General features: G+C 42.4%; 1 protein-coding gene across 1 annotated transcript in view; it reads right to left on the reverse strand.

Annotated features, from left to right (window-relative positions):
- The window catches only part of LOC133646845 (diacylglycerol kinase zeta-like), a 32,666-nt gene that overhangs the window by 8,198 nt on the left and 9,643 nt on the right, over positions 1-14,825 (reverse strand). Inside the window, exons 8-19 of the mRNA XM_062042669.1 lie at positions 13,409-13,525; positions 13,271-13,342; positions 13,093-13,194; positions 12,927-13,009; positions 12,774-12,834; positions 8,349-8,462; positions 8,143-8,277; positions 7,413-7,491; positions 6,975-7,030; positions 6,842-6,904; positions 6,706-6,779; positions 6,527-6,638 (exon numbers count right to left, since the gene is read on the reverse strand). Of these exons, the coding sequence (XP_061898653.1) occupies positions 6,527-6,638; positions 6,706-6,779; positions 6,842-6,904; positions 6,975-7,030; positions 7,413-7,491; positions 8,143-8,277; positions 8,349-8,462; positions 12,774-12,834; positions 12,927-13,009; positions 13,093-13,194; positions 13,271-13,342; positions 13,409-13,525 (1,068 nt within the window). The remainder of the gene's footprint in view (positions 1-6,526; positions 6,639-6,705; positions 6,780-6,841; positions 6,905-6,974; positions 7,031-7,412; positions 7,492-8,142; positions 8,278-8,348; positions 8,463-12,773; positions 12,835-12,926; positions 13,010-13,092; positions 13,195-13,270; positions 13,343-13,408; positions 13,526-14,825) is intronic.

Below are 14,825 nucleotides of genomic sequence, written 5' to 3' on the forward strand. Positions count from 1 at the left end.
GTCCTTTCAAGTCCTTTTAACCACAGACTAATATTTTTACACAGATTGTGTATGCTTTTAAAACGTTGTATTTATTTATTAAAACAAGTGCATTTGAAATAGCAGGAAAAAAAATAGTACTGACATTGCAATTCATAATAGCACTATCAACCAGTCATTTTAATAGTGTAAACAAATTTAAACATTTAACTCATTCCTTTACAGAATAAACACATTTGCAAAAACAAGTGCAACTGTACTTATTTGTACAAAAGTGTTAACATTGTATGTCCATGGCATATTGCATTGTAACTAGTTCCACAGCAGTTTCTATTCTGTTCTTACCTTATCTCATTGATCTCATCTCATACTGTATGTGTGTTGATGTGTGCGTACACATGAAAAACATAACAAATGCATGAACATAACAATGAACAGAGTTTTACTTTTTAGATGTCAGGGCCCTATGCAATATGTACACATATTCTTAATATAGTATACATTTTAACTGACCTTTATTTGACTATGTTTGTCTTTTTGTAGGTGGCTAAAATACGCGGTGCTGCTGACCGCCGTCTAACGTTACGTTATTGTGTGTGATACATTGACTAACGTAACGTTAAATGTAGGTACCTCATGCAACCCTGCTTAAAAAAAATCACTTGACAAAAAGTATGAATAAGGTAGCGAACTGCAGTGGACGCAACAGATTGCCGTGTTTGCAATGACGTTATAACCACAGACATCTTATAAGTAGACGCAGCATTGGTTGCTGTGACGCGAGCAAATTGCATCTTGAAGTGGTGATGAGGAGCCGGCGAGCAGCCTAAACTGACAGTTGACAGGTAGAAAACAAAGATGCCGGGCTGGTGTTCAGCGTTTTCCTGCTCAAATGAGCGGACTGTTGAAAATAGGAATCGGGGGATTACTTTTCACAAGTAAGATTTAACATTAATGTACTATTGGTTGTATTTTATGAAAATAACATTACCACAGAGTTGAGAAGGAGCAAAGATCTTCAATATTTGTATGTGAAAATCACAAAGAAATCTTCTGGGGGAGGATGACGCCCCTAAAGGGGTTTGGTTTACAAACTTTCAGCCCCACCTAAAACAAAATTCACCAGCCGCCACTGATTATGATGCATTCTCATTTTAGGCAAAATATAAGACAATACTTTCTTAACAGTATAATTGTAACCAGGAATAAGTCTTCAAGTAACAATATTCAAATACTAACATTGTTGGGTAAGACAGCATTTGGTTTTATTCTGAATCCAGTGAAACAGATTGGTGGTTTTAGCTGATATAAAGACTTTCAGGTGTTTATATATGTTTAAGTATTTGGCAGACGCTTTTATCCAAAGCGACATACATAAAAAAAAAAAAACATATATAACAATGACTGTAAACATGATCATTTAAGGGAAGAATGTAATACAAAATATCAATACAAAGTGTCAAGACAGAATAAACTCTATGCTGCTGCAGCAACAGAGATACAGTCTATAAGATATATAGATATCTAATGTATTCATACATTGTTTATGTAGGATATACACATGTATATATAACCTAATCATATTGTTTCTTCAATTTAAAAATAGCTGTCCGTTTTTTCCCCTTTCTCTGGGGATTATATTCCCAGTTTTGATCTCGGACATCTGGTCACTTATAGCAAATAAGAATATTATATTACTGTTAAGCAAACTATGAATGATAAAACACGCCAAAACATGTGTCCTTTATCATAGCTACACGTATGACAACAAAGCGCGTGAAAATCAGTGGTATTCAATGAGGTAAGATGAATTAAATGCGCTGACAGTTCATTGCTCCTGCCAAATGAATTGCACTAGTGGAGCGGATCACCACTCCAAGATGGCGGCCCCGCGTCTCGTCTGCGCCTGTAGGCAGTAGCGCTCCATGCTGCGTACCCTTATAAGATGTCTAATGATTATGACGTTAGCAGTGAGTTTACAGCCTCACTGATTTAATTACACAGCAAATAAAAGTCATGTTACTTAGCCAATAAACGTTAGCTTACATTCAAAACTTACCCTTCTTTGTGCATCTTCAAATGTCGAACGAAGTTGGAAGTTGTTACGGCTCCGTCTATAATTTTCGAACTGCATGATTTGCATAGGGCTATTCGTTTTTTGTTGACCGAGTCGTAGTTTTAATACCCGAACGAAATTAACTTTGGCATAAGTGTTTCTCACTGCCGCATTGTTTGACAATTCTTCTTCATTGGTTGTCCTGCAATTTGATTGGATGAGAGCTGTGTGATGAAAAGAGCGTAGATCTAATTTGATTGGCTGTTGTACTGAGAGCACACCAGCTGACAGGAACAACACGCTGATAGACACAGACGAAGAAAAGGAAAAATACGGAGCGGCGCGCTCCCAAATAACTTTTTAATCTTTGGGTTTTGGGGAAAGTAGCAAGTCATGTCAAGTCAAAAGGCTCAAGTCCAAGTGAAGTCACAAGTCATGTTAAAGTCTAAGTCGAGTTGCAAGTCTCTTTACAATTTGTCAAGTCGAGTCCAAAGTCATCAAATTCATGACTCGAGTCCAAGTCATGTGACTCGAGTCCACACCTCTGGTACTAAGTTACACTGGAATGTTACACTGCTACGCTACACTACTAAGTTACACTGGAATGTTACACTGCTATGCTACACTACTAAGTTACACTGGAATGTTACACTGCTATGCTACACTACTAAGTTACACTGGAATGTTACACTGCTATGCTACACTACTAAGTTACACTGGACTGTTACACTGCTATGCTACACTACTAAGTTACACTGGAATGTTGCACTGTTATCCTATACCAGGGGTCGGCAACCTTTACCACTCAAAGAGCCATTTTGGCAAGTTTCACACATTAAAGAAAGTAATGGGAGCCACAAAAATGTTTTTAAAATTTAAAATGAAAAACACCGCATACAAAGCTTACATGCTTTGTGCTATGTTAACCAGGGGTCTCAGACACACGCACCGGCACGCACTTTAATGTGGGAATTGGATGTTAGTGCAGCCCGCGAGTTTTGGATGAATGTCGCTTGCGTCACACTTGCCAACCCTCTCATTTTTCCCGGGAGACTCCCGAATATCAGAGCGTGATGACACTGCATCTGGCGCCCTCCACAGCCTGCCCAATCAGTGTACCTGCTCGGCCACAAGTGGATTGCAGCTTTAGCTTGTTCACGTAAGAGACAGCAAGGCTAGTAACTCAGCAGCCACACATCTTACACTGACGGTACCAATACCCAGAATCCCATGCAGCCCTAACTCTTCCGCTCAACCAACCACGAAGAGGGGGGGGGGGGTTGATGTGTGGGGGGATTTGGTGGTAGCGGGGTGTATAATGTAGACCGGAAGAGTTAGGACTGCATGGGATTCTGGGTAATGGTTGTGTTGTGTTTATGTTGTGTTACAGTGGGATGTTCTCCAGAAATGTGTTTTTCATTCTTTTTTGGTGTGGGTTCACAGTGTGGCGCATATTTGTAACGTAACAATGTTGAAGTTGTTTGATACGGCTACCGTCAGTGTAAGCTGTGTGGCTGATGAGTAACTATGCTTTGCTGTCTCCTGTGTGAGCAAGTAATAACAACATACAACATGTGGCTGGCCTGGCATGCTGTAAGTAAATGCTATAGAGAACAATCACTGTAGTGCAATTAGGGCACGCCCTTTATATAGTAATTACAGTGCTAATAGGAGTATTTTTCCCTGGGAGCAGTGTATGAGAGACACTGACATTCATAAGTCTCCTGGGAAAATCGAGGAGGTCGGCATGCATATAGCTGAGCCGCATCAGAGTGGTCAAGGAGCCGCATGCGGCTCCGGAGCCGCGGGTTGCCGACCCCTGTCCTATACTAAGTTACACTGGAATGTTACACTGCTATGCTACACTACTAAGTTACACTGGAATGTTGCACTGTTATCCTACACTACTAAGTTACACTGAAATGTTACACTGCTGTGTGACACTACTAAGTTACACTGGAATGTTACACTGCTGTGTGACACTACTAAGTTACACTGGAATGTTGCACTGTTATCCTACACTACTAAGTTACACTGGAATGTTACACTGCTATGCTACACTACTAAGTTACACTGGAATGTTACACTGCTATGCTACACTACTAAGTTACACTGGAATGTTACACTGCTATGCTACACTACTAAGTTAGACTGGAATGTTACACTGCTATGCTACACTACTAAGTTACACTGGAATGTTGCACTGTTATCCTACACTACTAAGTTACACTGGAATGTTGCACTGTTATGATACACTACTAAGTTACACTGGAATGTTACACTGCTATGCTACACTACTAAGTGACACTGGAATGTTACACTGCTGTGTGACACTACTAAGTTACACTGGAAGATTGCACTGTTATGATACAGTACTAAGTTACACTGGAATGTTACACTGCTACGCTACACTACTAAGTTACACTGGAATGTTACACTGCTATGCTACACTACTAAGTTACACTGGAATGTTACACTGCTATGCTACACTACTAAGTTACACTGGAATGTTACACTGCTATGCTACACTACTAAGTTACACTGGACTGTTACACTGCTATGCTACACTACTAAGTTACACTGGAATGTTGCACTGTTATCCTATACTAAGTTACACTGGAATGTTACACTGCTATGCTACACTACTAAGTTACACTGGAATGTTGCACTGTTATCCTACACTACTAAGTTACACTGAAATGTTACACTGCTGTGTGACACTACTAAGTTACACTGGAATGTTACACTGCTGTGTGACACTACTAAGTTACACTGGAATGTTGCACTGTTATCCTACACTACTAAGTTACACTGGAATGTTACACTGCTATGCTACACTACTAAGTTACACTGGAATGTTACACTGCTGTGTGACACTACTAGGTTACACTGGAATGTTGCACTGTTATGATACACTACTAAGTTACACTGGAATGTTACACTGCTATGTGACACTACTAAGTTACACTGGAACATTGCACTGTTATGATACACTACTAAGTTACACTGGAATGTTACACTGCTATGCTACACTACTAAGTGACACTGGAATGTTACACTGCTGTGTGACACTACTAAGTTACACTGGAACATTGCACTGTTATGATACAGTACTAAGTTACACTGGAATGTTACACTGCTACGCTACACTACTAAGTTACACTGGAATGTTACACTGCTATGCTACACTACTAAGTTACACTGGAATGTTACACTGCTATGCTACACTACTAAGTTACACTGGAATGTTACACTGCTATGCTACACTACTAAGTTACACTGAAATGTTACACTGCTGTGTGACACTACTAAGTTACACTGGAATGTTACACTGCTGTGTGACACTACTAAGTTACACTGGAATGTTGCACTGTTATGATACACTACTAAGTTACACTGGAATGTTACACTGCTGTGCGACACTACTAAGTTACACTGGAATGTTGCATTGTTATGATACACTACTATGTTACACTGGAATGTTACACTGCTATGCTACACTACTAAGTTACACTGGAATGTTACACTGCTATGCTACACTACTAAGTTACACTGGAACGTTACACTGCTATGCTACACTACTAAGTTACACTGGAATGTTACACTGCTATGCTACACTACTAAGTTACACTGGAATGTTACACTGCTATGCTACACTACTAAGTTACACTGAAATGTTACACTGCTGTGTGACACTACTAAGTTACACTGGAATGTTACACTGCTGTGTGACACTACTAAGTTACACTGGAATGTTGCACTGTTATGATACACTACTAAGTTACACTGGAATGTTACACTGCTGTGCGACACTACTAAGTTACACTGGAATGTTGCATTGTTATGATACACTACTATGTTACACTGGAATGTTACACTGCTATGCTACACTACTAAGTTACACTGGAATGTTACACTGCTATGCTACACTACTAAGTTACACTGGAACGTTACACTGCTATGCTACACTACTAAGTTACACTGGAATGTTACACTGCTATGCTACACTACTAAGTTACACTGGAATGTTGCACTGTTATGCTACAACACTAAGTTTGAACTGATATGCGACACTGCACTACTAAGTTACACTAGAATGTTACACTGCTATGCCACACTACTAAGTTACTCTAGTATGTTACACTGCTATGCCACACTACTAAGTTACTCTAGTATGTTACACTGCTATACTATACTACAAAGTTGCGCTCGTTTCTTACACTGCTATCTTACACTACTAGCTTACACTAGTATGTTACTACAATGCAATGCTACACAGGTGTTACCCAGCTATATTACATTGCTATGTTACGTCGCTATAATATTTTCATGTTCTGTTATACGACCCTATGTGGTTATACTACTATACTAACGAGACTACATTCAACACGATGCAACATAGGCAGCCAGCTGAGTCACTGGGCTAGGCTAAGCTAGTAGCTTCTCTTAGAAACTGGACCCCGCCTCTACAATGACAGAATCATTTCTTACCAGAGAGGTCATGGTGAAGCCGATGACCTCGATGCAGCCGTCATCAAGGCGCTGCGGCTCAAAGTCGTCATTTTCGCCGGGGTGACCCCAAGGCGTCGTCCCAGCACAATATCTGCAGCACAGTTTAGAGTTAGCAACGTGCTAGCAAAGAGTCACAGGACTGACAGAATGGGAGTTACCTGGGGATGTTGAGGAAGAGGAGACACTGGAGCTTCAGCTCCTGGACTTTAGCTGTCAAGTCTACGCCGTCACACTAAAGACGCACAAAAGCAGTCAGTCATAAGCAAAGATGGCGGCACGCTTCTTCCTACTCACCACAACTGTGATGTGCTTGGACAAATCTTTGGAATTTCCACTCAGGAAGTCTGAAAATGCTGTCTGAAACCCACATTATTGTATCAATAGATATAGATAGATACTATATGTTATTATGGAGACATGAGCTCACCCCAGCGTAGAATATTTTGTTTCTAAAGCGACTGTTGAACTTTTCAGGGTTGGCCTCTGAAAAAGGAAACAAGAAGTTAGTAGTCAGTCACCTCAGGGCATTCAATCGATTGCAACTGGACTGTTTGGTTTGTCTTGGAAGACGTTTCGTCGCTCATCCGGGTCGGCTTCATCAGTTCGTGCTCATAGACTTATATTGGTCAGATCTAGTCCAGAGGCTAGTGCCAAAACCCGGAGGGTGTCCCTGGGCAAGGATGGTTTCGCCCTATCGTAGTGAGAAAAAACAACTGTTTTGATGCAAGCGGCGAAACGTCTTCCAAGTCCAGTTGCTATCGATTGAATGCCCTGAGGTGACAATGAATGAATGAGAAACTTCATAGACAATAGTCAGTCACCTGGAGAAGGTCAGTCGGGGTAATGTGATCAAAGATCGACTAACCTCGGGACTCGTGGAAGCCCAGCGTAACGTGAGCGTCGAAGCCTAGGCTGAAGTAGTTGTTGAACACGTCCACGGGGAGCTCCAAGGATAAAGTATCATTGTAAGCATCAGTGTTAGCATTCGCGTTAGCATCATTGTCAGGATCAACAATAGCATCATTGTTAGTATCATTGTTAGCATCATTGTCAGGATGAATGTTAGCATCAATGTTAGCACCATTGTCAGGATCAATAATAACATCATTGTTAGTATCAATGTTAGCATAATTGTCAGGATTAATGTTACTATCAATGTTAGCATCAAAGTTAACATCAGTGTTAGCATCCTAGTTAGCATCATTGTTAACATCACTGCAGTGTTAGTATTATTGCTAGCATCAATGTTAGCATGATTAGTTGTATTAGTGTTAGCATCATTTTCAACATCATTGTTAGCATCATTGTTAGCATCAGTGTTAGCACGATTGTTAACATCAATATTACATCATTATTAACATAAGTGTTAGCATCATTGTTAGCATCAGTGTTAGCACGATTGTTAACATCAATATTACATCATTATTGACATAAGTGTTAGCATCAGTGTTAGCATCATTGCTAGCATCATTGTTAGCATCATTGTTAACATCAATATTGGTATTATTGTTAGCATCATTGTTAGCTTTAGTGTTAGCATCACTGATAACATCAATATTAGTACCGTTGTTGTTCTAAGCGTGACCTTGACTGACCTTGTTGGCCTGATGCTCGTCGCTTTCCTCGCAAAGTTTGTTGACCTCCACACGTACGTTCCAGCGGTCCAGCTGAACCACGTTCCCGTCCTCTACGTGGGACAGGATTTTGGCGAGGGGCTCGTCCGTGTAACCCTGTGAGGACGAGTGCGCGCATCAACAGAGCGTCGCTATGACGACCGGGGCGGCAGGACAAGACAGCTCACCCCTCCCCAATTGAGGGTCCTCGCCAAGTCGTTTCCTGTTCCCAGAGGAAGGACGGCCACGGGTGGTTGGGGGACGAGCTTCTGCTGGTCCAAAACGGACAAGATCCATCCCACCTGCACACACCCAATAAATGGCTACGTGTTTATCTTTGCAGTACTTTCTATACTGCAGTATTATGTTACACTGATATATTGCTATACTACAATACTAAGTTACACTAGTATGTTGCTGTGCTATGCTACACTATTAAGTGACATTAGTGAATTACACTGCAAAACTACACTACTGGGTTACGCTGTTATATTAAATTGCTATGCCAAACTAGTAAGTTCACTGCTATGCTACACTACTCGGTTACACTAGGGCTTTACCACACTACACTACCAAGGTACACTGCTATGCTACACTCCTAAGTTTACACTGCTATGCTACCCTACGAAGTTACATTAGTGAGTTACACTACTAAGTTACACTGGTGTGTTAAATTGCTATGCCACACCACTAAGGTACACTGCTATGCTACACTATAAGGTTAAACTAGTATGGTACACTGCTATGCTAAACTCCTAAGTTACAATATAAGGTTAAACTAGTATGGTACACTGCTATGCTAAACTCCTAAATTACACTATTAGATTACACTGCTATGCTACTGTCACGGCGCATGCGCAATCCCGCATGTCATCTGCTGCAAGCACAGCTGGCACCTCCGCTTGACCGGGGTCGAAGAATACGAAAGCCGACGCACTCTCGAGGCAATTCATGGAGGAACCCACCTGCCCGTCGGTAGTCGAACCCATCCTTCCGCCTGCTCGCATTGTGGGAATGGTAACATGGAAAGTTGAGGACCAAGTCAAGACCGCGCTTAGTTCCAATCCAGGACCATGTGGTGGACCTCCAAGCAAGCTTTTTGTCCACCGCGAGCTTCGATCCAGGGTCCTGGATTGGGGTCATTCCAGTATTTTCTCCTGTCATCCGGGGTTTCAACGTACACTATCCTTCATACGGCGACACTTTTGGTGGCCATCCATGGCTGAAGACACACGTGAGTTCATCGCTGCTTGTACCACTTGTTCCCGCAGCAAACCCTCGCACAGACCTCCTGCTGGTCTCCTGTGCCCCGTGCCTATTCCAATCCGTCCATGGTCTCACATAGCTCTGGACTTCGTTACGGGATTTCCGGTATCAAGAGGTAACACCACAGTACTTAAAATTGTCGACCGCTTCTCCAAGGCAGCTCACTTCATCCCGCTTCGCAAGCTCCTTTTCTCCCCTGAGACGGCTGTCCTCCTTGCTTTGCACGTTATCAAACAACACGGCATTCCGTTGTATATCGTATCTGACCGTGGCCCCCAGTTCACCTCCCGGGTATGGCGAGCCTTCTGCAAGGGGATCGGGGCCTCGGTCAGCCTCACTTCCAGATACCACCCTCAGAGCAACGGGCAGGCGGAGAGGGCCAACCAGAGCTCGGAGAACATGCTGCGCTGCGTTGCTAAACGCCAGCCAGCCTCGTGGAGCAAGTTCCTTCCCTGGGTCAAGTACTCCTACGTCATGAAGAGGTCCGCTACTGGTATGTCCCCTTTTGAATGCTTACTGGGGTACCAACCCCCCATGTTTCCCCAGCAGGAACAAGAGATTGCAGTTCCTTCAATGAGGGCCCACGTTAAGCGCTCTCAGAGGGTGTGGAGAGCCGCTCGTGCGGCACTTGAAAGAGCCACGGAGAGGATGCGCTGCAGCGCCAACCGGCGCCGCATCCCTGCTCCATCCTACCAGCCCGAACAACTTGTTATGTTGCTTGCCAAAGACCTCAGCTTCCAGGGACCATCTAAAAAATTAGCCCCACGCTATGTTGGACCTTACTCGATTGTTTCAGTTATTAATCCTGCATCTGTCAAGTTGGCTCTCCCACCCTTGGTCAAGCGAAACCCGGTAGTTAATGTCTTCCAGATTAAGCCTGTAGCGGAGAGCGCTCTGTCCCCTTCTACCCCTTCCCCACCCCCTCCTAGGTTCCTGGAGAATGGCGACCGGGTGTGGACGGTCAAGGAAATCCTCAGGATCCGTCGTCAGGGTAGGGGGCTCGTATACCTGGTCAACTGGGAGGGTTGTGGACCGGAGGACAGATCTTGGGTGCCAGCCTCCTACCTTGCTGATCCCTCTCTTCTTGAGGATTTCTACCGTACCAACCCCGATGCTCCCCGTCGCTCGTAGGGAGCCTTGCCTAAGGAGGGGGGTACTGTCACGGCGCATGCGCAATCCCGCATGTCATCTGCTGCAGCCGGCACCTTCACTAGAAGCGCGCCGGGACATGCCCCTGCTCGCTCTTCCTGCATCGCGGCCATGCGCCTGCAAGGCTGCAGGCAATCACCAATCAGCGCACCTGGGTCTGATGAGGACAGACAGCATAAAGACCAGCGGACCCGAAGATCCAGTGCCGGAACGTAGTTCACTCTTCGTAGTAAGCATCCCGTCTCTGGCTTCTCTCTGCGTACTTGTTCTCTCTGTGCCTTCCCTGTGCCCGTGTCTTATGTCCTCTGTGTTCCCCGCAGTGTTCCCTCTGTGTCCCCTCTGTGTCCCGTGATCGAGCTGTGTGCCTCAACTTCCCACTGGATTCTGGACTGCCTCCCTCGATCCTCGTACCCTGCTTGGACACGGACCTCGTTGCCTCTCTCCAGCCCCCGACCTCTTGCTTACCCACGGACTGCCTTCTCGTCTTGCCCCTTTGGTCTGACGAAGGATTCATCCAACACGCACTTATGTGACCTCGGAGTATGTTAAGGTAACGTGCGGATTTCCACAGGGTTCGGTTCTTGGCCCTGCACTCTTCAGCATCTACATGCTGCCGCTAGGTGACATACGCAAATAAGGTGTTAGCTTTCACTGTTATGCTGATGACACCCAACTCTACATGCCCCTAAAGCTGACCAACACGCCGAATTGTAGTCACCTGGAGGCATGTCTTAACGAACTTTAACAATGAATGTCTGCAAACTTTTTGCAACTCAACGCTAAGAAAACAGAAATGCTGATTATCGGTCCTGATAGACACTGACACCTATTTAATAATACCACCTTAACATTTGACAACCAAACAAATACACAAGGCGACTCGGTAAAGAATCTGGGTATTATCTTCGACCCAACTCTCTCGTTTGAATCACACATTAAGAGTATTACTAAAACGGCCTTCTTTTATCTCCGTAATAATGCTAAAATGCGTTCCATTTTGTCCACTAGCGACGCTGAGATCATTATTCATGCGTTCGTCACATCTCGTCTCGATTACTGTAACGTATTATTTTCGGGCCTCCCTATGTCTAGCATTAAAAGATTACAGTTGGTGCAAAATGTGGCTGGTAGACTTTTGACACAAACAAGAAAGTTTGATAATATTACGCCTATACTTGCTCACCTGCACTTGGTTCCTGCTTCTTCATCCTGACCAATTTTCTCTCAGCAGCAAGTAATGTGTTTTCTTCCTGATCGTGGCAGTGACAAAACTGTGCCATGCACTTTATACTTATGAACAATTGTCTGCATAATTGCTCTTGGGATCTTAAGCTGCTTTGAAATGGCTCCAAGTGACTTTCCTGACTTGTTCAAGTCAATGATTCGTTTTTTCAGATCTGTGCTGAGTTCCTTTGACTTTCCTATTGTCGCGTTTGTAACCGAGTCTAATGACTGCATCACATGAGCCCTATTTAAACGGGCCCAGAGAAGTCAACAGGGGTCGTCAATCATGATCACTCACGTGAAGCTAAGAGGCCATGCCATGAAGCTAATTTGATTCGACTTTTAACTTTTCTACATCACCAAAATTGATAATGTATGTTGCTGTATGTATACTTTTGACCCAGCAGATTTGGTCACATTTTCAGTAGATCCATAAAAAAATCAGAAAAGAACCAAACTTCATAAATGTTTTTTGTGACAAACAAGTCTGTGCTCCAATCACTATCACAAAAAAAAAAAGAGTTGTAGAAATTATTGGAAACTCAAGACAGCCATGACATTATGTCCTTCACAAGTGTATAAATTTTTTTTGACCATGACTGTATATATATATATATATATATATATATATATATATATATATATATATATATATATATATATATATATATATATATATATATATATATATATATATATATATATATATATATATATATATATATATATATATATATATATATATATATATATATATATATATATATATATATATATATATATATATATGTATATTCACATATTTGGTCATTTCTTCTTTGTTACACTGTTATACTACATAGCTTTGTTACACCTCTACTGTTTTCTAAACTGCTGTTCTACAGTGCTATAGACTGCTATGTTACGTCGCTATACTACACTGCTAAGTTACACTGCTATACTACACTAGTATATACTAAAGCACTTGTGCTCACCGTGCCGTCGCCGCCACACACCAGGATCCTTAAATTGGGAACTTTAGCAAAAAGCTCCAATCTGAAGAAAAAAACCAAAAAAACAAAGCTTTTTCAAGTGGCAGAGAATATTTCAGGACAGAGTTCAAAGGTCTTGCAGTCCACATGTCTCACCCCTGCTCAGGTCCTCCTCTGGTCAGGTCGAACACCTGTCGAGGGTTCAGGTACCACATAAACGACTTGATTATTTTGGCGCCCTGTCGGTCACAAATACAGCTTTAGGCAACGCATCATGTGACACATCATGTGACACGTCATGTGACGTTCAGTCATGTTCAACCTGATTTCCGCCGCTCTTGGGGTTGACAAACACCAGCAGGGGCTTCATGAGATGAGAGGGGCGGGGCTTGATCAAGAAGGGCTTCCAGCGGCCATCTTGGAGCTAACACATCAAGCACAGCAGGTATGCTACATACTAATACAGCTAAGCCAAACAATAGGTGGTACCACGCCCTGACCTCTGTTGCCTTCTTGTTGGTCTTGTTGACTTTTAACGACGTCTTTTTCTTCTTGCTCGACTTCAGCGACGACTACAAGACACGTAACACATCACACGTCGTGTTTCTCTCCGTCCGTCGGTGTGTGCGAGCACCTACCTGAGGGCGCCTCACTCGCAGGATCCACGTGGGCGGGATGATGACGGCGGCGTGGGCGCCAAGTGAGCAGAACTCTTCGATGTGTTGCAGCATGAAACACGTCACCTTGTTGTGGTACTGAAACACACAATGCTGCATCATCATCATTAGCCTGCGCATGCTAGCTCGGTAATGCTAACTAATTGAATGTAGCTCTATAGAAATAATGACTAACCAGAGGGTTCAGTCCGTTTACTTCATTCCACTTAAGATAACTCAAATAGCTTTTGATTACATTATCAGGAAATGTCAGAAATTGGACAAGGAACAAGTGATTACATTGTGGATTTAGGATTTTTCAAAGATTATTTACTAGTATTACTGCTATTGGGCCTGGTAGAGGTGTCCATTCTCCAAGTGCTTTTCTAATGTTAGAATTTTAATTTTAACAAGTGAGTTGAATTTTTTTGCCCACCAGATGGTACTACTTTTACCCATTCAAAGCATGCAGCTACATTTACACCATTGACTGTTTTTGTTAATTGTTTTTTGTTACTAAAATAATATTAATGATAGATACACTAATTGTGCAAATGTGGGAAATATCTATACATAGTGGAACCTCGATTTAAGATCCCCCTCTATTTACGAACTTTTTTGATTTACGAACCTTTAGATGGAGCCAAATGCGCCTATGTGGGCAAACTATGTCTTGGTGTACGAACGTTTCATTAATTCATTCATTTCTTGTGCCGCTGGAAGCCTTAGGGCGTGGCCATTTTGGGGAAATCAATTATTGTGCAGTACAGTACACTAGGAGCACAACCTCCCATGTCACATCTTCTTTACACATTCCCTTACTCGTCCGCCACTTCTCAGTGCTTCAGCCTGTGTTTCTTTTCTCGACATTCACCAAGTTTAGTCTATTTTCCTACTCAATATGGGTCCAAAAAGCCAACAAATCAGCCTGGAGAGATGGAGGGAATTGCTGTGGACATAGACTTAGAGAGGAGAGGGAACCCACACACACTGGCCTTCCTCCTTGCCCCCTCCTATCTCTGACTCCGCTCTCTTCTCCACCTGGTGTCTCTGCAGTCGCTCCTCTTGTCGGTCGCATGCCACAGGCACTCAATGACAGCAAAGTAAAAAGGATTTTACTTTTTTTTATTATTGTAGTAACGTGGTTGTTAATGTTTTTGAGAGCACTAAATGGACTGACAGTTTAGTTGATTTTAATAAAGAGATTGTTGATCCATTACCCCCTAGTTATATTTGTTTGATATGTATATATATATATTTATATATATATACTGTGTATATACAGTATATATATATATATATATATATATATATACTGTATATGTATATATATATATATATATATATATATATATATATATATACTGTATATGTATATATATATACTGTATATGTATAT

Source organism: Entelurus aequoreus, linkage group LG03 (genome assembly GCF_033978785.1).
Source record: "Entelurus aequoreus isolate RoL-2023_Sb linkage group LG03, RoL_Eaeq_v1.1, whole genome shotgun sequence".
Taxonomy (NCBI): domain Eukaryota; kingdom Metazoa; phylum Chordata; class Actinopteri; order Syngnathiformes; family Syngnathidae; genus Entelurus; species Entelurus aequoreus.